This window comes from Zymoseptoria tritici, chromosome 21 (genome assembly GCF_000219625.1).
Source record: "Zymoseptoria tritici IPO323 chromosome 21, whole genome shotgun sequence".
Lineage (NCBI taxonomy): Eukaryota > Fungi > Ascomycota > Dothideomycetes > Mycosphaerellales > Mycosphaerellaceae > Zymoseptoria > Zymoseptoria tritici.
Genome location: NC_018198.1, coordinates 261,672 through 287,068, shown reverse-complemented (window position 1 = coordinate 287,068; position 25,397 = coordinate 261,672). Strand labels below are relative to the sequence as shown.

At 55.6% G+C, this 25,397-nt stretch overlaps 9 protein-coding genes across 9 annotated transcripts; 5 read left to right on the top strand and 4 right to left on the bottom strand.

Moving 5' to 3' along the window:
* Positions 1–1,269: 1,269 nt before the first annotated feature.
* MYCGRDRAFT_98110 (uncharacterized protein) lies at positions 1,270–1,704 on the bottom strand (the record flags this gene model as incomplete). The annotated part of the gene is made up of 1 exon (XM_003846817.1): positions 1,270–1,704. The coding sequence occupies one exon, from the start codon at positions 1,702–1,704 to the stop codon at positions 1,270–1,272; it is 435 nt and encodes a 144-aa protein (XP_003846865.1).
* Positions 1,705–2,119: 415 nt separating this feature from the next.
* MYCGRDRAFT_106719 (uncharacterized protein) lies at positions 2,120–2,678 on the top strand (the record flags this gene model as incomplete). Its single annotated transcript, XM_003846838.1, has 1 exon — positions 2,120–2,678. One exon carries the CDS (start codon positions 2,212–2,214, stop codon positions 2,551–2,553), a length of 342 nt encoding a protein of 113 aa, XP_003846886.1.
* A 1,731-nt stretch (positions 2,679–4,409) lies between these two features.
* On the bottom strand, positions 4,410–4,622 carry MYCGRDRAFT_31031 (uncharacterized protein; the record flags this gene model as incomplete). Its single annotated transcript, XM_003846816.1, has 1 exon — positions 4,410–4,622. A coding segment is annotated over one exon (213 nt), but the record flags the coding sequence as incomplete, so codon positions are not given.
* A 3,986-nt stretch (positions 4,623–8,608) lies between these two features.
* On the top strand, positions 8,609–10,294 carry MYCGRDRAFT_98108 (uncharacterized protein; the record flags this gene model as incomplete). The annotated part of the gene is made up of 1 exon (XM_003846839.1): positions 8,609–10,294. The coding sequence occupies one exon, from the start codon at positions 8,609–8,611 to the stop codon at positions 10,292–10,294; it is 1,686 nt and encodes a 561-aa protein (XP_003846887.1).
* Positions 10,295–11,023: 729 nt separating this feature from the next.
* Positions 11,024–13,620, top strand: MYCGRDRAFT_111813 (uncharacterized protein; the record flags this gene model as incomplete). Its single annotated transcript, XM_003846840.1, has 3 exons — positions 11,024–11,153; positions 11,269–12,688; positions 12,753–13,620. The coding sequence occupies 3 exons, from the start codon at positions 11,024–11,026 to the stop codon at positions 13,618–13,620; spliced, it is 2,418 nt and encodes an 805-aa protein (XP_003846888.1).
* A 1,245-nt stretch (positions 13,621–14,865) lies between these two features.
* MYCGRDRAFT_106716 (uncharacterized protein) lies at positions 14,866–15,550 on the bottom strand (the record flags this gene model as incomplete). The annotated part of the gene is made up of 1 exon (XM_003846815.1): positions 14,866–15,550. One exon carries the CDS (start codon positions 15,499–15,501, stop codon positions 15,208–15,210), a length of 294 nt encoding a protein of 97 aa, XP_003846863.1.
* A 3,478-nt stretch (positions 15,551–19,028) lies between these two features.
* MYCGRDRAFT_98106 (uncharacterized protein) lies at positions 19,029–19,833 on the top strand (the record flags this gene model as incomplete). The annotated part of the gene is made up of 3 exons (XM_003846841.1): positions 19,029–19,248; positions 19,402–19,523; positions 19,600–19,833. 3 exons carry the CDS (start codon positions 19,029–19,031, stop codon positions 19,831–19,833), a joined length of 576 nt encoding a protein of 191 aa, XP_003846889.1.
* A 616-nt stretch (positions 19,834–20,449) lies between these two features.
* On the bottom strand, positions 20,450–21,693 carry MYCGRDRAFT_98105 (uncharacterized protein; the record flags this gene model as incomplete). The annotated part of the gene is made up of 2 exons (XM_003846814.1): positions 20,450–20,715; positions 20,796–21,693. 2 exons carry the CDS (start codon positions 21,691–21,693, stop codon positions 20,450–20,452), a joined length of 1,164 nt encoding a protein of 387 aa, XP_003846862.1.
* Positions 21,694–21,794: 101 nt separating this feature from the next.
* On the top strand, positions 21,795–24,715 carry MYCGRDRAFT_111811 (uncharacterized protein; the record flags this gene model as incomplete). The annotated part of the gene is made up of 4 exons (XM_003846842.1): positions 21,795–22,250; positions 22,345–22,703; positions 24,010–24,204; positions 24,378–24,715. The coding sequence occupies 4 exons, from the start codon at positions 22,075–22,077 to the stop codon at positions 24,713–24,715; spliced, it is 1,068 nt and encodes a 355-aa protein (XP_003846890.1).
* Positions 24,716–25,397: the final 682 nt, after the last annotated feature.

The window sequence follows — 25,397 nt, the reverse complement described above, 5'->3', positions numbered from 1 at the left end:
CACCATGGACGACTGAAAGGGATGGTCATCTGTGGAAATTTTCCTTGTCCGAAAAAGGCATCTCCACGTCATTGCTTGACGTTGCTCCATGCGCGATTGATCGGTCTGACTGCTACCTGAGCATCGACGTTGGTAGCGTCGGCCATTTTGAAGATAGTGTATTGGTGTTCGTGGGAATGGTGGTCAAGAAAGTGTATGGTGGTCCGGAAGTGGAAGGCGTGGTCGAAGATGGTCGAGAATCGTGTGCGGACGTCGAGAATCGTGTGCGGACCCGAACGCAGCGCTCTGGCTGCGTGGGTTGGAATCGTGTCAATGGCTCAGACCTGCCAGTGCTAACCGGCTGCGAACTTCGGTCTTCATTGACGGGTGGGTGGCTTAACGGCGATAGCTTCTCGACTGCGAAGACTCGGAGCGCTGGCGGCGGAGCAGTCGGTGTCGAGGTCGAGCCGGGTGGAGAAGTAGTAGATGTCAAGGAGGCGAGCCGTCTCTTCGATTGGTGTTGGCGAACAGAAAAGGTTGCTATGAAGGTTAAGAAGCAGGTCGGCCAGGAACAAGCCAACCTCCAAATACACGGTGGTTCTTCCTGACGCCTGACGCGATCTGGAGGAAACGTTGCTGACAAAGCCGTAATGTGGGAGAGCGTCGTTCTGAATGCTACCCGCCCGCCATTCTGAATACTACCATGTGGTCAAATCTTGCATGACGAAAGGGCGTCGACGAAAGTGCTAGCGTCGCCGAGCACGACAATCGACAAACATAGGTGGAAAGTAGGAATGCGGAGGGAGGTCGTGACATAGTTCTAGTCCATCTTGGTCAGTCCTCGAATTGGACACAACTATGCGATGAACAAGGGTTTCCGGTTGGCTCTCATGCCCGAGGATGGGTTGTTCAGTAGGCGACATGGGCCGTTCCGACTATACTCGCCGTCACAAGCAGCAGGCAAGGCAGAACTACAGACAAGAGTCGCAAAAGCTCAAAGCCTCGTCGCTATTAAGTCGTGTGCTATTTACCTTCTACGCCTTCCCTCACTGCCCCAAAGCCTCTTGCCAATCGCAACGAGCAAGAACCGGGCTATCCGGCCGACCTGCAATCTCAACCTTGCTTGTCCGCTTCCCTCGTCGTCCACCACGATCTCCCTCACCCTTGACGACTCTCTATCATCCATTTCCTCCGCCCTACTCGTCGACAAGGCCAGGCTCGTACGGTTTGCCAGCCCGCGAGACCGACGAGCCGCATGCGAGCGAGACGCAGCATCGTGTTGGCTCTGCTTCAGGGTGAGGGTGAAAACGGCTTGGGAGCGGGAGGAGCGGAGGGGGCGTGGGAGCGGGAAGAGATGTCGTTCATTTTGGTGGAAGCGGTTGTGCGGTTGATGTCGCCCATCTTCTCAAGGTGGAGAATGTCGTCGTAAGACTTGACGGGCTCATCGGTGGGGTTCTGTACATAGACGCCGTCAAATTCGGATTTGCGGATGTTGAGGTAGGTCAATGGATTGGTGCGATAGGTGAGCAGGTCTTTGTCGCGCTCGTTGTAGTTCTCGATGTAGGGAACGTAAATGCTGTAAGTTATCCGATTCGACTCGTTGGAAGAGGCCTTGACATGTTGGAAGAGGCCTTGACTGTGCGTGGAATGAGGCCGGGCTCGTCCGGTGTACCTACAATAATGTACGACTTTCCACTTCCTGTCTGTCCGTATGCGAAGATACATATGTGTTATCTGTCGAAGTTGTGGTCGAGGAACTCCTCCCCGAAGGAAGCGTAAACGTCGTGTTGATGTGTTGTCCTTTTAATGTGTTGATGTGCGAAGTCTGGAACTCTGTCGTCGTGGGACCAGAACGACTTGTCGATCTTGAATGACTTCTCTCCATGCAGTCGTCTTGAGCTCTTAGCATCCTCTGTGTCAATGTGGGTGACTTCTCTTCATGTTGTCGAGTCGAGCTCTTCGCATCCTCTGTGCTGAGTATGGGCGTGAGTAGCTTTGTTTCTGGGTTCACGCGAACAACGCAGCAAGGCAGGTGCTTTTCGGAAGTCCCGCTTGGTGAACCGTCGTACTCGCGCCAGAAGTCTGACATTGCCACCGTCGCCATCGATTGGTGTGAGTAGCCCGCTGCATGTCGCGAAGACGTGGGAGGGAACTCCAGCCGCCATCGCAGGAGCCGCGCGGAGATGAAGAGGACGTCGGCAAACTCGTCGCACAGATCAAGAAGAACCGCGGATGCCGAAAACATGCCAGGAGCTGGACGTGCCGGAAGCTGGGCAAGCGTCTCACGTTACCTCACTCATTTCAGCTCCCACCATCACCATAATCGCCTCGATGCACACTCGCAAGGCAAAGCTTCCAATCAACAAGACCAAGCCCTCCATACCGTCCTTGATCTCCTCATTGAGTCTCTCGTCCTTAGCCCGCCTCTTGGCCACACTCCTCTCCAACGCCGCGATTTTCCGGTTGAGCTGCTCCAGGCAGGCGGTCCCCTTTAGCGGGCGTGGTATTTCCAGGCCCTTTTGCAGCGACTTGAAGTCGTCTCACTCAGTCCACCCTCCTCAACTACCCACGTAATCCACCCTTCATGAAGACCGACAAATACCGTCTCCCGGGCCCAACCTCCTTCGTCTGCTCGCCGCGGCTCTGGAACCGGAAGCGGAGAAGCCGTTGTCATTGTAAGCGCCATCGTCCTTGTCGGCGACGCTGAGGAGCTCGTGCTTGGATGGCATGCTGCTTTTGATAATGGTGTGATAGGAAGTTGTCCCGTTCAAGTGTGGCGTCTGTAGAAACGTCACCATTTCGTCTTGGGATGTCCGATTGGTGTCGTGAAGAGAAAGGAACGCCTTGCGTGAGAGGATCAAGGCTTTCAGGATTGGGCTGGAAAGAAAGCTTGCTGATGAAATCGTGTGCGTAGCAGGTGCGTGCAGCAATTCTTGTCAAAAGAGAACACCGGCTCAGTTGGCAGTATCAATGCCGTTTGGCAGCCATGGTAGTCTGGCAGGAAATGAGCACCGGCACTCTCGGTACCAGCAAAGGCATCCTCCAATCCTGGGAAGATATGTACGATGGATGCCAGGCGTGTGGGATATCAAGTATTTCCACAGAGAATATCGGCGGTATTGCCGATCCGGGTATGAGCTTGAATGACCAGAGACCCGGCGCAGCAGGTTGAAAGCCGCCGGCCCATCTTTCGTCCCCATACCGAGCGGCACCACGAACCAGTCATTCGTCCCGCATTCCATGCGAATCGTCGACCGTGCTTTAATTCAGCACCCTCTCAAGGCCCATGTACAACTCGTGACTCGTCAAATCCCATGGCCCGTTCGCACTTAGTCGTGATGTCGCTCTTGTTGCTGTAAATGATGACAGCAAAAGTCTGTCCGGACTTCAAACAGGCGAGCCGAAGAAGACCATTGTTAATCCAGAGAAGGCCCGAGCGAATACGACTTGCAAGGCGCCTGTAACGTGATGAGTAGCATGCTCGTCGGTGGTGAGATAAGTGTTGTGGTTGGTGTCTAGGCCTCTTCTTCATCTAGTCGATCGTCAGGTTGTGCCCTCCTGCAATAGACCGGCACAGACTGTTGAGCTCGCCCACAGCTTCTTCGGTGCAGAGTTCCTGACCGACTGCATGCAGCCGTTCAAGTCTCGACGACCGTAATCCTTCGGGTTTCCCATAAAGTAGACCAACAGCCGCTCGAACGCCTCAAGCTTTTCTTTCGGTACTATCCAGCAGGTCTCCACCACCCAATGATCGGTCCGGCGGCGTGAATCCCGCAATGGCCACCAAACCAGCAGGACTAGCCGTCTTAAAGGTTCGAAAAGGAGCATTGGGCGAGAGAGGGTGTGAAAAGTTGCGATTCCCGAGAGGATGCAGGGGCCTGCCAGTTCATCGCATGTGGCGGTTCCGAGCGGATGCGAGTGAGGCAGGTGAGGGTCCGAACATGATTGCGCGGTAGAGAAAGAGAAATCTTGGTCTGGGCTGCCGTGAGCTGTAGATTGCCTCTATCGTCAGTTTACCGCATTAGTGGTACTGGTTGACCCTTCTGCCCAGCGTCCAGTCCATCGACTCCATCAGCACGCAGCCACTGTTCCTGCCCAGTATCCACCCTACCGCGGATCTGATCTGATTCCAGCTCTCCGCCTGTCGTTGACGCCGCTATTATGGCCACGCTCACCACTGCCGACATGCCCAACATGTCCGCCGAGAATGTGTCGGAGACTTGCAGTATCACTTCATACTCCTCCTTTTCTTCCTCGCCGCTCGCTCCATCCTCATCCTCTTCCCTCCCCGCCTTCTTGACATAGCGGCGTTGAGTATGCGAGACAGGTCGCGGCCGCCGCCGCAGATGTTTGAGTGGCGTTCTCGAATGGCGTGATTGAACACTTGATTGGTCTGCTCAAGTTGCATGATGGATGACGCCTGAAAGGTGGTGGATGGTGAGGTCGTGGATGGTGAGGTCGTGGTTCGTGAGGTCGTGGTTCGTGAGGTCGTGGTTCGTGAGGTCGTGGTTCGTGAGGTCGTGGTTCGTGAGGTCGTGGTTCGTGAGGTCGTGGTTCGTGAGGTCGTGGTTCGTGAGGTCGTGGTTCGTGAGGTCGTGGTTCGTGAAGTCGTGGATCGTGAATGAATGGATCGTGAATGAATGGAAGCCTCAGGCTTTCGGCCGGCAGTGAGGCACCAACCAAAGATTTGACTGCGACCCCAATGACATGACCTCCAAGGCCAAGTGTGCCGGGGAACCACTGGAGGGTGGCAGCACCGGCATGCGCGAGAGACGACCTGCCCCAGACGACATCGCAGTCTCCTTCCTATTCGAGGTCTTGCAATTCTTAAAACGGACGTCGCCAATACTTCCGGGCCGGTTCCGAGACTAGTGCGGGGAAATCCAAATCCCTTCGAACTTCGGAGTCCGTCTTCTATGTACTGTACCTCATCTCTCGTCAATGGACGACAGACGTCGAACTCCGTGCCTCTCACATCTTCATCCTCTTGCTATCACCGAGCAGCATTAGCGGTCATGGAGGACGACCCGCCATATGACATGGCTTTCTCGTACTCGCCCCATCACCAGCAAGCGGTAAGTCTTCCTCACTGGACCATCGACTCATGACATCGGTTAGCAAGACGCCGAAGAAGCCCTGAACATGAACGATCGAAGCGTGTCCAAGCATCATCTTCGCTTTCGCTGGTCCATGCCCTCAAATGCGCCTACGACGACGCCACGGTCCTCACGCCGACATTCCACGAAAGCGCCTGCACCACTCGATGCGAGCAGGACCTCTCCTCCTCCCCATCTCCGTCGCGAAACGACCATGTACCAACCTCCTCAACGGCATCGTGGTTTACTACGTCAGGCTAGGCTCGGGTTGCTGCGGAAAGAGGAGAGGGCGGGGTTGAGGACAATTGGCGGTCGGAGAGCGAGCACATCGAAACCGGAAGCGGCGGCGACGGATGCGCACACGGTAGCAGAGCAGTTCGACGTAAACAGAATCAAAGACGGAGCACGCAGAGCAGGACAACATGGCTCCCTCCAATCCATCAAGTGAGACGGAGGCAGACACAGCGCACCAGGTGGAGCTGCGTGCATCTCGGACGATGAAAGAATGCAGGTCTTAATGAGAGCGATTTGCTATCGTTCGCTCGATCTGTCCGGCTGCGTGGAATGTACCTCTGCTTTGAATCTCACTCGCTCACTCTTTGCGAAAACCCACATTTTCGCACATGTGGCCGATCACCCCATCGGCGAATTGGCTTTCGCCATTCAAGAGAACGATGACCTCTCAAGCCTCACTTTCGGGTCGAGACTCAGAACGGCGGAGTGCGCAGAAGATAATGGGTGTTGACGACGAGATAAAACTCCTCAACGATGACTATTTGAGATAGCGAGCCATGCAGTCAATGGCTCAGGCGTCGGAAGAAGACTCGAGACTGACAAACTCAAAAGGCAAGACTGCCAGACGTTCGATTCTACTTCGACGTCTCGGAGCAGAATCGGTCTACAACCTCGAGCGTCAAATCTCCAACCATTCCATCTTGACGTCAAGCCAACGTTCATAGCAGCCGCTGACTTTTGCTGTTCCAGCTCGCAAATATATTCGCACTGATAAGGCTCGACTCCCAAGTCGATCCTCCCTCGTGTCACAATACGCCCAGCACTTCGCTCTCGTTCTCCCGCTGCAGCTCCGTCCCCAAGAAATGTCTATCCCACATTTGCGAAGCCTCACTCTCGGCCCGGTCGGGCTTTCAACAGATGAGTATCGGCCGCTCAAGCACACGCTGGGCATCCGCGAGGATTGTTGCTGCAGCCCTACCATACCGTGTCAGAGCAAACAAGGAGGTCGATGGGGTGAGGGCTTGAGCAGGAACAGCCATGCGTCTCCCACTACATCCCCTCCACTCCTTCTTCTCTAAGGCCTGATCATCCTCAGCAAAGAGGGGAAGAGTGGAAGAGGGAATTGTAGTCGTTCTTTCTGCTTGGGCGGAGAACACCAATGGAGCGAGAGTGAAAGATCTGTGGGGTGTCCGAGAAGGAGTGGAGGTGCAGCGAAGGAGCTCGCGGGCAGTTCTTGTCGTCAAATAAAGTGAGAGCTAGATCTGCATGGGAATGTCCGTCGGATTCGGAGCGAGAGGAGATGCAGTGGCGTGTTGATCAGGAAAGGCACCATATGGTTCGCTCCCGCTTCTCGCTCGGTCTTCTTCTTGACTTTCGAAGGAGAAAAGCCACCGACCTGATCACCCGCGTGTCATAGATTCTTTGGGATAAGTAGGAGGGCGAGTGGGTGGATGATGTAAGATTTGGGTGGGATGGAACGGGAAGGAGAGCACACAAGGTACGACAGTATTGACTCCAATGCCAGGCCAATCTCTTCAAGTTCTTGACAGATTTTTCCTACGAATTCATGTCAAGCGGTGAAGACCAGCTTGTCGGCGACCAAACCTAGTAGTCTAAGGGCCTTGGACGCTGCTCCGACTGGCTTGGACGATGCTGGCCGAGATGAAGGATCAGATGAAGGCGGGTCAGAGTGAATTCGAGTCCATGTGGCAGAATTTGATCACCTTTGAAGAAGTTGGCGATGAGCGGAAAGCGCAGAACGCGAAGCTGGCTGAGCAGATGAAGGAGTTGATGAGCAGGCATGGCCGTCGGTAGCTGGGCTGAATCGAAACTTCGCCATCACATGCCCCATTCATACTCTCAAAGTCCAGAACCTCTCTCCGAACCACAGTCGACATGCCTTTATTTGTAGCTGCCATCCGAGTCATGCTGGCGAAGGTCGTTGGAGGTTGCCAGGCTTCAATGATGCACACTTTGAGCGTAAAGAGGTGGAATCTTGCCGCCGCCTGGCGGGAACCATTGATCCGGCAAGCTCCTGTGTGGTTGGCAAGAAGTTGGAATTCTAGCTTGTCAAAACTTGGGAGGGAAACACCCGGATTTTGACATCACGTGACGCCGTCCATTTGACACGCTTGTCAAAACCTGGGAGGGAAATGCACAGATTTCGACATCACGTGACGCCGTCCTTTTGACACGCAACAGCTTCACCGCACGTCACCTCGTCCAGCCGCCTCTATCTCTTCCTTGAACTTCAGGTGCCTGTAACAACACGACCGACCGAACTCACCTGCGACCGAACGAACTTATCACTGAACGAACTCATCTGCGGCCGATCTTCAGGGCGCTCGCTCACCACCACCTCTTGTTGGCTGTCCTCTACGCACTCCACCAACTCCACCGAGTCCGTTACTGACCGCGCTATCGACTAGATGCGCGGTGCGAAACTTGCAAGAGCTCGAAGACTCGGTAGAGACTGAGGTGCAGACGACAAGCACGGTTTTCGAGAGCAAGGTGTTTGAAGAGGGCTGGTTCGATATTGATAGCAATGCCGGGTTGCTGGGATTGACCCATTCTGAGTGAACGGCCGAGATAAAAGTGAGCGCTATACCGGTGGCTTTCCCAGAGGCATGCTGACTGATTGATGGCAACAGGAACGTGAAGCAGCATAACGATACATCACACGCGCCCGACGCAAGACTGTCTCCGTCACCACCCTCGCTTCCGTCAGTACCCCGGCTTCCGTCTCCGCATCCACCTCCACGTCGGCATCGCACTCACGCCGCGTCACAGGAACAGGTGTTCACGTTACCACAACTGTCATCACCTCTACCCTGGGAAAACATCCACACAAGAAACAGCAGCACTGGATGGAAGTGGCGCAAGGTGCTGGTACTACTCACACTACTCGCTTCACGGCCGACAAATCTTACAGCTCGATGACCGCGCGCACTACCCGCTCGATGTCCATGGACCGAACGGGTTCCGGCGACGATGTCGCTTCCGCCTAGGTGGCGGAGCTGCAAAAGTTTCTGACCCGCTTGGAAAATCCTCAGGAGACCGCTATAAAAGATGCAGCTGTGTTGTACAAGGAATGGACCGGAGACGATCCTGCTAGTTTTGTGGGTATGATCGCAGAACGCATATCAGACGATCAAACGAACACATTGTACAACTCATTCGAACTTACGTCGCATCAGAAAACGCCTGTGAAGGCTCTCCTCAAGCGATGGAGTATGCATATACTCGACTTGCACGGCATATTTCCCGGATGCCTTTTTCTGACAACATTCCTTGACGAAATGGCAAAAGCTAGCACGCTCTTGCCGAACAGGCGGAACGAGATCATCGGGGGTATTCGCGAAGCTCAGACCGCACGGAAGCACAGGCAATATCGGCTCGACCGTCGCTTTGTTCAGTGGAAGCCGGATGATGTAAAAGCAGCGGTACAGCGGGTGTCAACCGAGTCTGGGTCCGAGATCATCCACGAGAGCAACGCTGATGGAATAGACAAACCGAATACCCAAGCGTTGAAATCTTTCAACCAACAAGGTGCAGCTCTACTTCGAGGAGGAGGCCAAAACAGGCAACCATTAACAAAGTTGTCGCCCGGACGGACTCCCGAGGTTGGGAGGGCACAGGCCACCCCTCTCCCTGACCACTCGCCTGGATTTTCTTCGCCTGTTGTCTCACCAACGCCGCTCCGGCCAGCCTCGCGCGACAAAGAGGTGGTAGTAGCGAAGACTGGTCGAAAGCGGAAGCGCGAATCCGAAGTTCAGACGCTGCCGCAATCAGAGATTCTCAATCTGCCGACGCAATATGCGATGGACGGAGATGACCTTGGCACCGAGACCTTTGCCGACGCCTCAAGTGCATCCAAACCAGTCGAACCCAACAAGCTTCCGCCTCAGCCACCCAACGGCAGTACACCAGCACGCGGACCTGATTCGCAGACGCAGGGGCTGCCATCATCCGAAGCTCCGACCGAGGAAGACTGCGTTGCGTGCAGGGCCCGATGTACCGCGATCGAACAACTTCTTCCTACAGCCTGGTTGGGAAGCGAGGCAATTGATCAAATGCTGAACAAATTTGTCCCAAACCATGAGGAATGGCTTGTCCTACAACCTAACGGTTTGCGTTTCCGTTATGCAGACGGGACTCCTTCTTCCGTGCTGGGCCGTCTGAAGGAGAGCCACAACAACATTATAGCTCCTGCCAACCTCACAGAGAATCACTGGACAATAGTGCGGTTCGACCTCTCAACCCATACTATTCATCTCTACGACCCCTACGGTGACGACCAGACTCTGAACGATCTCAAAGAGGAAATATTGGCCTTTCTCAAAACCCGTCCTGAGTTTCCAGGGATCAGGTGGCGGTACGTGAACGATTCTGCTCAGCTTCAGAGGAATTGCGTCGATTGCGGAGTTTTCACTATTGCTCATGCGCTTCACTGGATGTACGGATTTCCTCTCGAACGCGACGGGATGGACGCCCTGCGGTGGACTTGCGCGACTATGCTGGTCAAATGGCCAGCAAGTTGCGGGCATCCTTACACTGGCTCTCATCCACCTACTATCCGCGACACGTCCTCCTTTACGATACCCAACGATTCTTTGGAGGCATTCGGGGCGTTTGATCAACTCCTCAAATGCTGCGATCACTTTATTGCATATTCTGGGTACCTGAAGTCGACGCTTGAAGTCGTCAGTGAGATGGCGAAGAAAACCAATGAGTTTGCTGAAGACTGTCAGAAAATTGTTCGTGAGGCTGTCGAGCGATTCCGCCGGAAAAGCGGTTCTCTGACCATTTCGATTCCGCCTTCGGTTGACAATGACCCGCGACATGCCATTCTTGTGGATATACAACAGGCAATCGAAAACGAGAGGCAAACTTCGCAGATGTACGCTTCGGGACGCCGAGAGCAATTGAAGAAGAGGGTGGAGCAGGTTTTGTCAGATGCTGGGAAGAAGCTCCAGCGATTGTAGCCCGATTCTTGACAAGCAAAAGAATGATTCAACGGTTGACCGCTTTCGCGCTCCGTCGAAAAGACCGGCGAAGTAGAATACGAGAGCACTGGCACGTTTGTAAGTTTACCGAAAGATTATTGCGAGAGCACAACAAGAGTATGCCCGATCAACGCAGACAGAACGTCCCGATGTGCGTCCGACCTTGACAGCCCTTCCTCTCCCGTTCGAAGCTGATCCACTTTTTTCAATTTGTCTTTTGCTTCCCTATCTCCTCCAATCTTGTCGTTGATCCGCCGGAAGGTTGGCCAGCTGCTAGGCTTCGAGGTCCCGACCGAGGGTAGCAAGGTGTGAGCCGTACACTCAGCCAGAGTATGGCGGCGACTGGCCAGATCGTCGGGCAGGACTAGCGACGCTGGCAGGCGGGGAGGGTGGCGGTGGGGCGAAGAGGGCGGAACCGGACCAACTGCCTGTCCAGAGTTGTCCGTCGACCTCGTCTGCCGGAAAGAGCTCATAGATTGACGGCAAACGCAGCCAGCCCTGCAGACGCCAATCGAGATGCGTCGGACTCGGTGTAGGGCCGGTCGGCTGGGAGCCAAGGACTGTCCGGTAGATTGCGGGGAGAGGAGAAGACTGCCGGACGGGAAGAAGGTGCCGTCTCACCATAGGCGCTGGATAAGTGTAGGGATGGCTCGGCACACCGCAACTGACATCCTGGCGTGGTTGAGAAAGGTCGTTGCGGTCAAGGCAATGACCAACAGCGACCCATGGTTGATGGCCTGGAAGTTGATGCTCGGGCGAGGGCTGACGGCGTTGTACGTCCGATACGAGGTCTTCGGCATTACGCTGATGCCCCTGCAGTGGTCAGCGTTGCAAATCCGTGTGTATCATGACGAGTGTCTCACCAGACCGATGCAAAAAGGCAAAAAGGCAAATTATTTCCGCATTTTGGCCAGATCTTGACTTTGGGCGACCGCGGTGCTTCCATGCTCAAGGTAAAACTATTAAGCGGAACTTCTCTCAAACCCTCCCATACAACAAGACATCTCTGCATTCACCTCCACATCTTCAAAGTTTCCGATCGGTACGGCAATCTCAGCAACACTCATGTCTTCTCTCCCTCTACCTCGCATCTCCACCACCATCACCACCACTATCGATGGGCCCTCGACAACACCCCTCCACCCCGGCGCCTTCCACTCCCGCCGCATTATCCAGCCCTAGGAGCAATAAGGAAATGGGGGACGTGTTGGAGCAGCTTCGACACAAGTATGAAAAGACACGCGCGACTTCTGCGGCATCCACGCCGACGGGCGCATCGCCGAGGGAAACAAGTGCGGAGGGTGGTCCGGGAAGATCAGGGTCGACGAGGAAGAAGAAGAGAGAGAGAGACGGCCTGAAGGAGACGGTCACCGCTGGGGATCAAAGGCAGCGGCAAAACCTCGAACCTCAAGGCTCCAAGGCATCGCTACCAATACAACCCGACTTGACCGGGGCATCTCCATGTCCAGCTCGACAGCCGCCGCCGGCGTATCGTCCGCCGCAACGGTCCACAGAGCGGCAGCCATCGGGACATGGACCTACTCAAGACGACGAGGAGACGACATGGACCATCTGCATGGGCTCCCTTAACTCCCTCAAGGATTGGGTGATCTGGGCTCTATCGCCGTTGGTGTCGTGTTTGGCATATGGAGCGAAAGTGGTGGCATATGGAGCGATAGTGGTGGCCAGCACGGCGTGGAAGAATTGGAAGAATTGGAATCGGCGGCGGAGGTCGAAGAACGCTCGCACCGAGGTCACGCCTCGCGCCGTGATGGATGGTAATATCATGGAGGACGACGAGAAGGCGGCGGAATCGTCACCATCGAAGGCATCTCGACTCCCTTCTCGGAAACCTCATCGCCGGAAACCCCACTCCTCGCACGCGCTGCAACACCAAGAGCTTGCCCAGGACCCGCCGGCAGAGCGCCCAAAAGTTCCGCCACCGCCACCTCCTGCGCCAGGCATACGTCGCCGTCTCGCGCGACATGCCGGAAAGGTACTGGCGGTTCTGCTTCTTACTGCCTTGGTTCTCCTGGCGTGGTACTGGCCGCCGCGCACCTTTCGATCCACCTCTCAGCCCGTCGATGACCTCATCCACGCCACACATCTTACTTCCGCCGCGCTGGACCTCCTCGTCACGACAGCGACCCCAATGTTCAACTCCCACTGGTACGTTTGCCGGATCATGGAGGCGTCGGAGGAGGTCTTCGTCGACCCAGACGTGCATCCCGAGTTTGGCAAGGCTTGGGCGCCGGAGAAAGGAAATCTAGGGTGGGGATGTCCCAAGCCAGAGGTTGACTTCGTTGACTTCCCTCCGCCGACGCCGAACGAGCATTTTGGGCGTCTGGGAGTGCTTCTCGCCGGTGAATTGTGGTATGTTATTGACCCACCCTCTCCTTCCATCTGACCGGCAAATGCTGACACCCTGCTGCACCAGGAACATGACACTCCTCCTCCGCCGCTCGTGCGCGGAATCCTACGCCATGGCGCAAGGAGCCGCCCATCTCGCCACCCAGATCGAAGACGAAGTTCGCCTCTCCGACCTCTGCCGGCAGTCTTCACCCCGCCTCACTCCCTGGACGTCTCTCCTTCATCTTCGCGCCGTCTTCTCCACCGACCGCTCGGAAGCGCCCCTCCTCAACGCCAAAATCGCCCAACTCAACTCCACCATCTCGACCTTTACGGCGTCCCACTCGTCTCTGATCACCGACCTCGAAGTCAGCGCCACGATCTGTCTGGACCGCCTCCGCGCTTGGAGAGCAGCCGCTCTAGAAGGGGGAATATGGCCAACCCCAGACCGAGGCCCGCATCTTTTCGGCAACATTCGAGCGCTGTGCCAGGAATTCCGCCGTGGGCGGGACGACGGGCAGAAGAGTGCTCCGCAAGAGAAGATGGTTACGCTTTGGTCCGAAAAGGAGGTGAACCTCCCACCTTTTCTGGTGGCGAGGAATCGGTTCGAGGAGGCCCGAGGGGTGCTGCGCGGGATCCCTTCAGCCGACCGTCCATGGAACAACCGCGTCGTCCAGTGGATCTCTCAACCTCCTGCCATCGGTTGGTGGGATTGGATGACCGGCCAGCGAAATGGAACGATCGCTTCCTGGACCCACTCCCGTCTTCGATGCTGGATCCTCGGCTCGAGGACGAAAGCGCCGGTGGGCGAGGGAGCGGGCACGCAGGAAAAGTTGCTAGAAACTTGTCAGCGGATGGAGTTGGCGGCTATGCAAGCGGGGACGGTGAAGCTCTTGTCGCCGAAGGCGGGATCGTCGGACGTTGCTAGCGAGGACCGTGGCGTTCTACCAATCTGATGAAGGGGAGGAAACTTGGCAAGGCGTTCCATTCTCTTCAGACCAGGAGGAGGTCAGCACCGCTCACGCCGACCTTTGATATCAACTGCGAGGAGGAGGCATTCGATGTCCGCTTTCATCCCGAGGCCTCGGATCTTCCGCTCTCACGGGTTGGACACGACGGCAGCAGGGTGGAGTGTAGGCGTCCGAGGGAATGAAACTGCAGGCAGAGGCTCGATCGAGCAGTGCAGAGATGAATTGGCCCCAGCCTATCGTGTCACGTCGCAAAAGGGCGAGAGGGGGAGAGAGAGAGGGTGATGGAAGGACGGGCAGATGGCGTCGTGGCTCGACGACTTGAGTCGACTCTCTGTCCATCTCTTGCCTTTCTTGCAATACCGCTTGCCTTTATGCGCCTTGGCGGTGAATCGCTTGCATTACGAGTAAGTAGGTCATTCTGCCCTGCACCGGGAATTCGCCCTTTTGGTCATTATACACATTGTAGTCATCTTACAGGTCATTCTTCGCCGCTTGTTTGTCCCCTTTGTCATTCCATACCGCTGCCGCTGCTGCCCTCATATATATGCATGCCGCCAGGTCTCATCCCCATTCTTTTGTTCCTTCTTCTTCTTCTTCTTCTTCTTCTTCTTCTTATATGGGGGATAGTAGCAATAAGCGAGTGGCGAGGTCTAGATGCAGCGAACGGAATGAGCATTCAATCAACACTTGGACGAAGTTGAAGCGCAAAAGAGCTGACTGATATGACGCCAGGAAAACGGTGAGATTAGCTCTTGAGCGTGCCAAATATGAATATCCAAGTTCTTTTACGTATCTGCCTCCCTTGCTGTGTACCACACTGAGAATCAGCACTGCGACTGACAGTGAGATCGCCGAGACCGATTCCATACCTTCTAATGGAGGAGCCTGGACTCCTTTTGCATCTCCCTTGCGAGCTTGCGATATCTGTAGTCCTCCAGTGCTCCGCCCTCGATCACGCCGACCAGTATGCGCTCAATGATCTCGTCGTATGACGGCTGATCATCCCCCAGGTGGACCTGCTCAATTCAACGAAGGCCGAGACAAATACTCAGGCAGCGGCTGCTGACCTGCAGGTGGCGGGTCGTAGTTTGGCTGAGTCGAAAAGGTGAACTGCGAGCTGAGATCCTCCGTTGAGCTGTAAACGGTGATTCTCTCGATCTCGCTTGTGAACTCGGGTCGTTCGGTCGTAGAGTACTGGGTACGGGTACCAGATTCTTGTTACTGCGAGGACGACTGCTGTTGGCCGAGCTGTGACTGAGAACGGTCCTTGAGCGAAGATGTTTGCTGGCCTGCAGACTGTGTCTTAACAGCTTGGACAGCTTGCAAAGAGTACTCTGGGGCAGACGCCGGGCTCTTTTCTAGCACTCGTGTGGCCGCCACTTGGAGAGCTTGAAGCCATCAATCTTGCAGGATCTGATGGTACATCTCATCATTCTCATCCGTCTGCCAAAACAGCTCATCAATCCTTGCACGCAGGCGCTCCTCATCATAATCACCGAGTGTTGTGATGCCCTCATTCAGCCATCACACGCTCGAATGTAGCACGCGAGATGTCGACACCCTTCTCATCCTTCAGCCGTGTTCGGATGGCGTTGTGTGTGTGTATGTCCCGAAGACCTGCCAAAGCGTCTCGATCTCAGGGTGGAGGTAGTCCAGATCGCGGCGTGGATATTCCATGAGGGCGTGTATCGTTCTTGAGGATGTAAGGGCGTGAGGGCGGTGAGCATAGTGCGATGGAGGCTTGCAGTGATGAACGGCGCCGGCGTGGTTGTCGTGCGAGACAGGGGAGGTGAGGTGTCGCTTTTGATCGTGCGAGCTAGGCTGGTCGGAGGAGTATTCGGTGCCGGTATGGGTGTCGTTCTTCATCGTACGAGGAGGAGTATTCGGTGCTGGTGTGGGTGTCGTTCTTCATCGTGCGAGACGGGAGAGGGGAGATGTCGCTTTTGATCGTGGGGAGATGGCGGCGACTTTGTAGGATGAGATGAAGCCGATTGGATGACTCGGCAATTTGGCCTGAGGCTCACTGTGACGGAAGCAGGGAGGTTTTCTCCCGGGAATCGGCGGAAGAGATGATCCGATCCGATCCGGTGAACTGGCCTGAGCCTCGGCTGTCCAACTCGCCAAGGTACCAACCTGCACCTGCGACCCCTGCGACCTGCCATCGACACACCATCGACACACACCCATTGACACACACTCGACACACACTCTTGCGTGACACATCTCACTGTCTTTACCTCACTGTCTTCACCTTACTGTCTTCACCTCACTCTCTCCACCTCACTCTCTCCACCTCACTCTCTCCACCTCACTCTCTCCACCTCACTCTCTCCACCTCACTCTCTCCACCTCACTGTCTTCACCTCACTCTCTCCACCTCACTCTCTCCACCTCACTTCCTCCACCTCACTTCCTCCACCTCACTTCCTCCACCTCACTTCCTCCACCTCACTTCCTCCACCTCACTTCCTCCACCTCCACATCCGACTTGTCCCTGCAACATTCCGGCTGTCCCTAGGTACATATTCGAGCGAGCTGGCAAAAGTCATTGTCGTGCCTGTGCCTGAATGTGCTTAGATGGTGGCCTCGGGCAGCACGGTGCTCATCGTGCTGCAGGTGATCGACTGATCGTCTCGAAGATTGACATGCTGACGAAGAGAGACAAAGAGTTGAAGACATGTTGCCGAACATACGCATGCCCCCGCGCTCAACGGATCATCAACGGACGACCGGCTGCAAACTGTCGAGACAAGCCTTAGCGTAACCACGCCCTGTGCCATGATCATTTGAAGACTGGCCTGAAGAGGTCGTAAGCATCTCGAACAAAAATACTACGGCAGACGCGCAAGACGATCCCATCCTGGGTTTGACGCCATGCTACGGCTGTGCATTTCTTAGCCTCGAGGCGGATAACGAGGGTGCCCAGATAGTGCTTGTAGCGTTCGATTGGGACAGTGCTAGTGGCGGCACATCCATATATGTCTCACAACACGAATCGAACATCGATCCGGGCTTGCCAGATGTGGTCCAGGACTTTCTCGACCATCTCCTACACCGGATAGGCGAGGCATTGACTCTCCAACCGTTTCCCTCTCTTCACCACGTATCCTCCGTCGCCTCGACTTGCGCTTGTTCGGTCTCTGCTCCAGCCTCTACTCCAGCCTCGACTTGTGCCTGTTTAGTCTCTCCGGGACACCAGCCAAGCTCGAATCGGCTGCAGTTTGCGTTTCTGGCGCTGAAATGTCCTCCTCTACGGCTGCCCCTTCGCCGCTCGTCAAGAATTAGCCAGCTTCGTGCGAACCCCAACGCTCGAAAGGCTAAACCCATCGCGAGCAATGACGCTTTGTCGGACAGAACTTAAAGGGAGATTATCCAGGATCTGGAACACTATGACAACCCAGCGCGCGGGCTTGGACTAAAATCCGATCTCATTAGAGAGAGCGCCTCGATTCGAAGCACCCCGCAAGGCGCCATGCGCCGACGCGAACCACGCAATCGACGACATCACTCCACCTCCTCTCCACTATCTGCTTACCCGAGGACGACTTGACGGACTCGTCTAGCGGAGGGTCCTGCAATCGGTTCGGATGGGAGCAGGTTTCCTCCACTACTCGGCGCGCAGTGCTCAAGGGCTTTGGTCGACGAGACTGGAATGCGACCACATGATCGAGGTAGGCGGGAAGATCTGCACTTGCCACGCTCGGCGCAGCGGCTGGAGGAGGACGAATATGTCACGAAGGGTGGAAGAGCTCTCGCCGATCTCATGTACTGGCACTGATCCGCGAGATCGTTGCGAACACAGCGTGAGCATGGTTTTCTACCATCACATCCAGCGTCATTCGGCTCGCCTTTCTTCGTTCTGGTCTACATGTTGCTCTCTGCATAGCTGGCCCAAGAGTGTGTATGACTCGGCTCCGTCTGGGTACTTGCAAAGTCACCCCCATTAGTCTTGCATCGACGACACGGGGATTCATGGTCGCACTGTGTGTTGTTCTTCTTGCGGTATGAGCAGCGTGGGAGTTTCGGCGTCTGGAGGTTCGATTTTGTATCGCCATCTTTGTATCGCCATCTTCTCCGCCGTTGCTGTTCTGGTATCTCCAGCACCCGGAAAGCAAATGGTCGACGCAATCAGCGGCATTCAAGACCCCCGCCGAACCATGGGCCCATCAACAGAGAAGAAGCAGACCCACTCCAGCGTCACGATCAAATCCGAGCCCGAGGACGACGACGATCTCTGGAAACACACCGCTGCCATGCCGGGGACGATCTCTGGAAACACACCGCTGCTATGCCGGGGAGTCCGTTAAGGGAGAAGAGCACGGATCTGCACCACCTCCCAGAACCCACTTCTTCCACGCAGGAAGCGATAATGCCTGTCGACGAGGATAAGATTGTTGTCGCGGCGCGTCCGAATAGCTCGATTTCGAGTCTTGTTCCTACGACAAGGAAACGCCATTCGATTCTTGATCGAAGGGTATCTACGAGTACGTCGACGCAATTGCCGTTAGAGGCCTCGGCTTCTGTAACGGTCGACGAGACGGCGAGGAAGTTGGCGGAGATGGAGCTGTATAAGTTTAAAGATTCTTCTTCGCCAGGTTTGGAGGCTGAAGCGGGCCAGGACGCCGCGAAAGTGAAAAAAAAAATGGCGGCGGGGAGACGACATTCTTCGGTTGTGAAGGAGGGTGGATTAAGGGCTGTGAGACCTGCTGCTACTGGTACCTTTGACCCTGAAGCCCGTGGGTGTGATATCTTGGTCGCATGTTGGGTTCTCGTACATGGCACTCTCTCCTGCTTTCCTCTTCGGTGCTCTCATCCAGCAAGCTCACGCCGATCAGGTTGTTATCGCCGCCACCTACAGACGTCCTCTTCCTGCCCGAATTCGATAAAGTCAGTCGCTCTGACAACTTCCTCGTGACTGCTTACACCGCCGACGGCGACGTGGCGTTTCAACAACTAGCACTTAGGTCCCTTCACACGCGATGAGATGTTTATCTACGTTGGCCCTCGCAATGGCAAGGAGTCGAGGAAGAAGCGGCTATACCTCCAAGCTCTGGATGAAGAAGCAATCTGTATCCACCATTGCGATTGGCCGTGATTCTTTTCTCTTTCATCTTTTACACGAAGAACTGCACGATCTCCCAAGAAGCTCATCTCGAAAAGCTAAGCTCTGCTTTAGGATGGCCTATCCAAGTCTAAGATGTTAAGCTCTGACGAACTACCTCAGTCGATGTGCGGGTAGGCACGCAGGCAGGTTGAGAGCTCAGGTCGTACTGCGGAGGTCAAGAAGTACATTCGAACGCTGTCCAAGTCCAGCAGGAGCAGTGTCAACGTGGACAAGAAGGCTTAAAACGCTGTCTTCTCCGCCACTTCTCGACCCTTCCCTCCCGGCGCCCATGGTCACATACACCGTCAAGCGAGAGCTAGGCGGCGCATGTACCTTCGCACCCGTCCACCTGATTGAGAACAGTACTGCGCTCGCCATGGAAGAAGAAGACAACGTGGATGAGAACATGCCCGTTGCGCGAGTTGGGAAAGACTCGCACCGCGCCTTCAAGGTCTCTGAGGCTATCAAGATGGAAGAGCCCACTAGCACCTGGGAGTTCTTCATCCTGCGTTAGTCTCACCGCCGACTGGGCGTTACCCGCGCCACGGAATCTATTGGTCCGCGCTCACGAAATATACCTCGACTGTATCGAATGCTTCCTTGTCGAAGAGTTCCGCGATCAAGGCACGCTCTGCGGAGGAACGGAACAACACTACCGACAGGATCCGGAGCAGAAAGGGTTGAACAGGAAATAGCCAACGACGACGACGACGACGACGACGTCGACGAAGATGCCGAAGAAGATGACGAAGCAAAACGATACTGTCCACGGTGCTTTGGAGGGGTAGGCCGATGATCGCAACGTGTCACAGCAAGGACAGGCTACCAAGGATCGCCGGCGGGCTGAGAAGAAGACACAGCGGGTGGAGACGGAGCGTCGATCGGCGGTAGTGGTGGTGTTTGAGCCGAGAGTCAGCGAGGTCGTGAAGGTCGTGAAGGTCGTGAAGGTCGTGAAGTATGCAGGCGTGCGGGCGTGCAGGGTGATGCATACCTTGATGCCCCTGAAATTGAAATTCCATCAAACCTTTGACAACACGAAAGGAAATCATGGACAACCAACCAACACCATCGCCTCTTTGCCGGGTCTGACTTGACATCGACATCGACATCGACATCACCTCCGTCCTGCAGACATCTTCCTGGTTATAAATCACCGCCGAAACCCGCCTACCCCCGCGAACGTCCACCAAGCCGTTGGTTGGGTGATGGATGAGTCGAACGTCGACAGGGACTTCGTAGTTGTATTCTGCACGGTGAACCGGTCTTGTGGCATTGTTAGGGGACTTGGAGGTGGTCGCCTGCTGCTGATGACCCCCCTGGACTCGCATACGATGCTGCAGCATGCCTGATTCAGATGTGGAGTTTGACGATTGCGCTGGAGCTGTCGGACGCTGCCATTCCATTGGGTGGCGCGGCGAGGGAAAAAGGTCTTGCAGAACTCGACGAGATCTCGTTATTACAAGGGAAAAGGCCTGTCCGAGTAATGAAATCTGACACTTTATTGTTGTTCTGTCGAAAGCTAGCGGAAGGCCAGCTGCCAAGGTAAGACTGACAGGCCCGAATGGTTGAGCCCCGACGACGTGTCTGTATGCCTTTTGCACAATCGTCCAGCTCTCTCTCTCTCTCTCTCTCTCTCTCTCTCTTCCTCAAGACAACACTTCCTCAGGACAACACTTCCTCAGGACAACACTTCCTCAGGACAACACTTCCTCAAGACAACAAAACCAACTCCCTCTGCATGTTTCTCACCACCCTCTTCAACTCCCCAGCCTCGTCCTCCAACGCCTCAATCTCCTTGTCCAACACCTCGCGTCGCCCCTCAAGGAGGTTCCACCGCGCGGTCCAGGCCATCATCTTACCCTTGTCGTGTTGAAGCTCGTTCTTTGCTACCGGCTCGAGGTGGTGGACCGTGGGCGGCTGAACCGTGGGCGGCGGAGGAGGAGGGGTAGTACCGAAGAAGGAGCGGGTTCGGGCGGCTAAGAGGGAAGGGTTGTTGTTAGCTCGGGAGTTCGGCATGGAGATGGAGGGAGGGAGTGATAGATCGAGGAGGACGAACCGTAGTGCTTCTTTGGGATAGGAGCGGCCTTGGGCTCGGTCGAGGCTTTGGGTGCGGCGGCGGTGGAAGGCTTGCGGGGAGTAACCACCGACGGCTGGATAGCGGCAGGCGAGGCGTAGACGTTTTCCAATCGAATACGAGAGGAGGAGGACGAACCGTGGTGCTTCTTTGGGATGGGAGCGGCCTTGGGCTCGGTCGAGGCTTTGGGTGCGGCGGCGGTGAGAGGCTTGCGGGGAGTAACCACCGACGGCTGGATAGCGGCAGGCGAGGCGTAGACGTTTTCCAATCGAATACGAGAGGACACGTCGTTTTCCGCAATGTCCTCGTCATCACCGTTCTGGTCATCAGCCTCTTCATCATCAGCTTCACCATGTTCTACACCATCTCCTTCACCATCTTCTTCACTATCCTCATCATCATTGCCCTGCTTGATCCCTAGGCCTACCTCCTCCTCCTCCTCCTCCTCCTCCTCCTCCTCCTCTCCCTCTCCCTTTTCATTGTGCCTCTTCCACAAGATCGCCACCTTCCTCGCCAAAAGCTCCACAGTCTGATCATCAGCCGCGCGTACCGCCTGACCAGTCGGCTTCTTTCCCTTCGGCTTCTTTCCCTTGAATCGATCGACTAGGATCTTGACGACACGAAACGCCACCTCGTACACCTCTCCTTCCTCGTTCAGCCGCTGGACGTAGTTCATTTTCCGCAGCAGATAGAGGACGTTGGTGGCGTCGGGCATATGGTAGCGGTCGAGCTGGTAGAAGGCGCACCAATCGGCGAGGATGGCGGCGTGCTCATCGTCGAGTTTCAGGGCGAGATGGCCGAGGCGGGCGCCGGCTTTGTTGCGTTGGAGGAGGTGGGTGATGGTGAGGGCGGTAGTGCCGAAGGTGGGTGGTGGTGGCATCGTGGCGGGTGGTGGGATGATCGGTGTGTCGGTTGAAGATTGAACTGGCTGATGAGTGAAAGGGAGAGGAAGTGGACGATGTTGGAGGGACCATACCTTATGTATGTTCAGGGAGGAGGTAGTCCAGAATCCAGCAGTAGTTCTTGTAATTCATCAGCAGTAGTTCTTGTAATTCATCAGCAGTAGTTCTAGCAATTCATCAGCAGTAGTTCTAGCAATTCACCAGCAGCAGCATTTCTTCCGCCGGCGGTTGTCCATACATAATGTCCATCCGTCTAGCATCTCCTCAACATTCTTTTCTTTCATCACTCGGTCAATCCAATCCGATCCAATCCAATCCAGTCCTGTCCTCTCTCCTCTCCTCGTCCTCGCTCCTCGACGATGCCTCCACCATCGGACGACATGGCGCAGCGCCGCCAACGGCTCATTCAGTCCATCCAAGTCCGACAAACTCAACGAGATGAGGTGCTGCGCAAAGTAGCCGCGGCGATGCAGGCGCGGGAGACGATTGTCATGAAGCAGCGGAAGTGTGAGGAGAGCATGAGTCGGTATCCAAGGTGAGTGAGAGGAGATGCAGTGCCAAGCCAACTGCCCTGAATGGAACCTGAGGCAACCTAGCAAAGCGGAACTAACAATGACAAGCCCGAGCAGAGCTCAACGTGACAACAACGATTTGAACCATCTCATCACCACCTTCACCACTCCACCACCACCACCTCCGCCTCCGCCTCCTCCGCCATCATCTCCTCCTCTCCCGGGTCCCATCGACGACCAATCCAGCGACTCCGGCGCCACCGAGACCGACGGGCACGACGAATTCAGCGACTCCGGCGCCACTGAGACCGACGGGCACGACGAATTCAACGCTCCCCCTTCCCACACAGACCCCGCCGACGCCTTCTCCGAAGTCTCCACGACCGACCTCCACCAAGACCTCGCCGCGCGTGTCCTCTCCGCGATTTCCTTCCTGGAGCACAAACTCGTCGCCGTGACCGCCGCCGCGCAGGCCGGTAAGTGGCGGAAAGTCGACCGCGCGTGGGGCCAGATGCGGGACGTGCTGCAGGAGGGGGAACTAGTGTCCAAGATGGTGACGGTGGCGGCGCAGACTCAGCGCTTGGCCGAGAAAATGAGGCGTTGAATTCGTCATTTGCGTAGATTTGGGGTGGGCAACAACAGTTGGGCGAGGGACTGGTTACTACCAAGACTCTCGGGGGCATGTATCTACACGCGCCAAGTCGATAGTGAGGAGACGAACGTATACAACTGGTATCTTGATCGATCAAGAGAGGGATGTGGTGGGTGGAATCGTTCACCACCAAATGCGGCACCAAGGTAAGGGCACACTGTGACTTGAGGGCGTGCGTGCAACATGAGTAAGAAAGAAGAATGAGTGGTGGTCATAAAGTGCATTGAGTTGTGTGACAAAGAGCGCATACTGCTGCCACTACTGACCGGCGGTGTTGTTGTCGTCCTGCCCTTCAAAAGGAGGGAGACCGACTACATTCTCTTCACCGCTCCACCCTACTCACGATACTCGAGTCCTGAAACTTCCCCTCCGACCACGACCTCAAACAACCCTCCTCTCTCGCCGCGATGCCTCTCGTCAAAGACCCGCCGTCCTCCTCCAAACACTCGCATCGCAACGACGAAGCAAGGGGATCTTTTCGGCTACGCTGGGACTAAACCGGAACCACCGACCTCGCTGGAGAGACATCGGGTGTCGTTTTTTTTTTTTGCGCTCGTCTCACCTCAATTCACTCTACAGCCCGACGTTCGACCGACGACGACTCGCGATAGGATCTGAGACGGGACCTCCTGGACCGAGTTCGGCGGAGATTGGCACATTCTGCTGGATCGCCGGTCTATATCGATACCACGTGGCCCATCTTACGAGTTAGAAGCCTGTTCTGCCATCTCCTAGCCTGGAAAAGGGACATGTTTGGCAGGTTTTGTCGTTGCGCGGTTTTGTCCGGCTGGAACACGGCCGGCCTTTTATCGCAGACGCTTGTTGATTATGGCGGTCGGTGACCTCAGTGCGATATGTTCCTCCTCTTGGAGAAGGGAATGTCCGACCGAGCACATGTCTGCGATGCTGCTGTATACCGCCGTTTGCGAGAACGGCAGCATCCCAGCGGCTACTAGTGGGGACACACTACGGCCTGTGACGGCAATATTTATCCTGAACAGAATTCTCCCGGCAGCGTTACTCAAGCAGCATCTCGACGATGCCTGTGACGGTTCTGGTTGCGGCGGCAGTATTCCTCCTGACGAGAATTCCCCCTGGATAACCACGGCTTGTACCACCTTTGTGCACAGTATCAGAATCTCTCGGCTCATGCCACGACTACTTCCAGCAGTACTCGCGGATGGGACGGCAGGGAGTGCTTCCTCACTTCCGTCATCGGCGGCAGGAGGAGGAGGAGGATGAGGAGAGGATTGTGCCGATTCCAGCGTGGTCTCGAGGCTGTGTTGGAACGGCGATGTGGCGATGGTGGATGTCAACAGTGATGTGTACGTCAAATTGGAGGAACAGGATCCCTCGGAAGGAATCCAAGAGGGTCGTTTTACCTCGGACGACGCAAGGGGTTCCGAGCGCCGCCAACACCGCCCTAACTCTCCCGTCCGCTGTCCACTCTTACGACCAGGGCACTCCCGCTAAAAATACCAATCTCCACCCCACCGAGGCCTTGCAAGCATTCAGCGTAAACCAGCTCCCGGTCCAGACGATACCATCGACGCCAAAGCTTCCGAGCGATACCAACACCGCCATGTCCATCCTCCACGCTCTTCTCTTCCCCGCTCAAACCAGCCCAGCGTCCTCGCAGACTCGCACCAATTCCGGGGCGCGCGAGAAGAAGCAGAAACCATTAAAGATCATCTCCTCGCCTCCACGCTTCACGACGACTTTGGCGTCGAAATCCATCAACCGCCGGAACCCATCCTCACCCCATCTCCCAAATGCTCCTACCCGAGCGACGACTATGGCAAGAACAGAGACCACTCGCCAATCTCCCACCCGTGAATCTCCCGTCGCCGAGAAAAAAACTCCTCCGTCACCTTCTTGCCTCCGCTTACGACTGCTTCGCAGCGGGAGCTAGTACTGCTTCTCAACTATGCGGAAGGCGTCATGGCAATACACCACCCAGCGTACGTGGAGGTTTTCTCTGCAATCGGAGACAGCGTACTCCTTGTTGAGCTTTTCGAACACTCCACCATTGTCAAATGACGAGACAAGCGAGCCTACGGCACCGACGACATGCACGCCAGTACCTCCATCGAGCGAGTGCTTGTACACGAGGTGATTGGAAGCATTGCTATTACCATTGTCACAGCATGGCAGCACCCGCTTACGTCTGCTGCCCTCGCAGTACTTCTTGGGGTCCTTCGAAGACAACACTAGCTCGCCAGCCTTCTATATTGCTACTCTTCCCTTTCGGCTCTTGTCGTTTGGCATGGCCATTGATTTATTGCCCGCGACTAGGAAGGTGTCCTTGTGCAAGAAGGCGTCATGTCGTGGACTGTCGACGTTGAGGGCAATTTTGTTGGTTACTAGCTTCTTTTTTCGAAGGAGCGAGAACATGGCGTCGGCGATGGCAGGAATGGCATTGGTGGCAGAAATAGCATTGGTGGCAGTGCGACGGGGAGGGAATCGGGGGAGCATACTACGCCAGTGCGAAGGGAGAGTTCTGCGTCGCCGAACATAC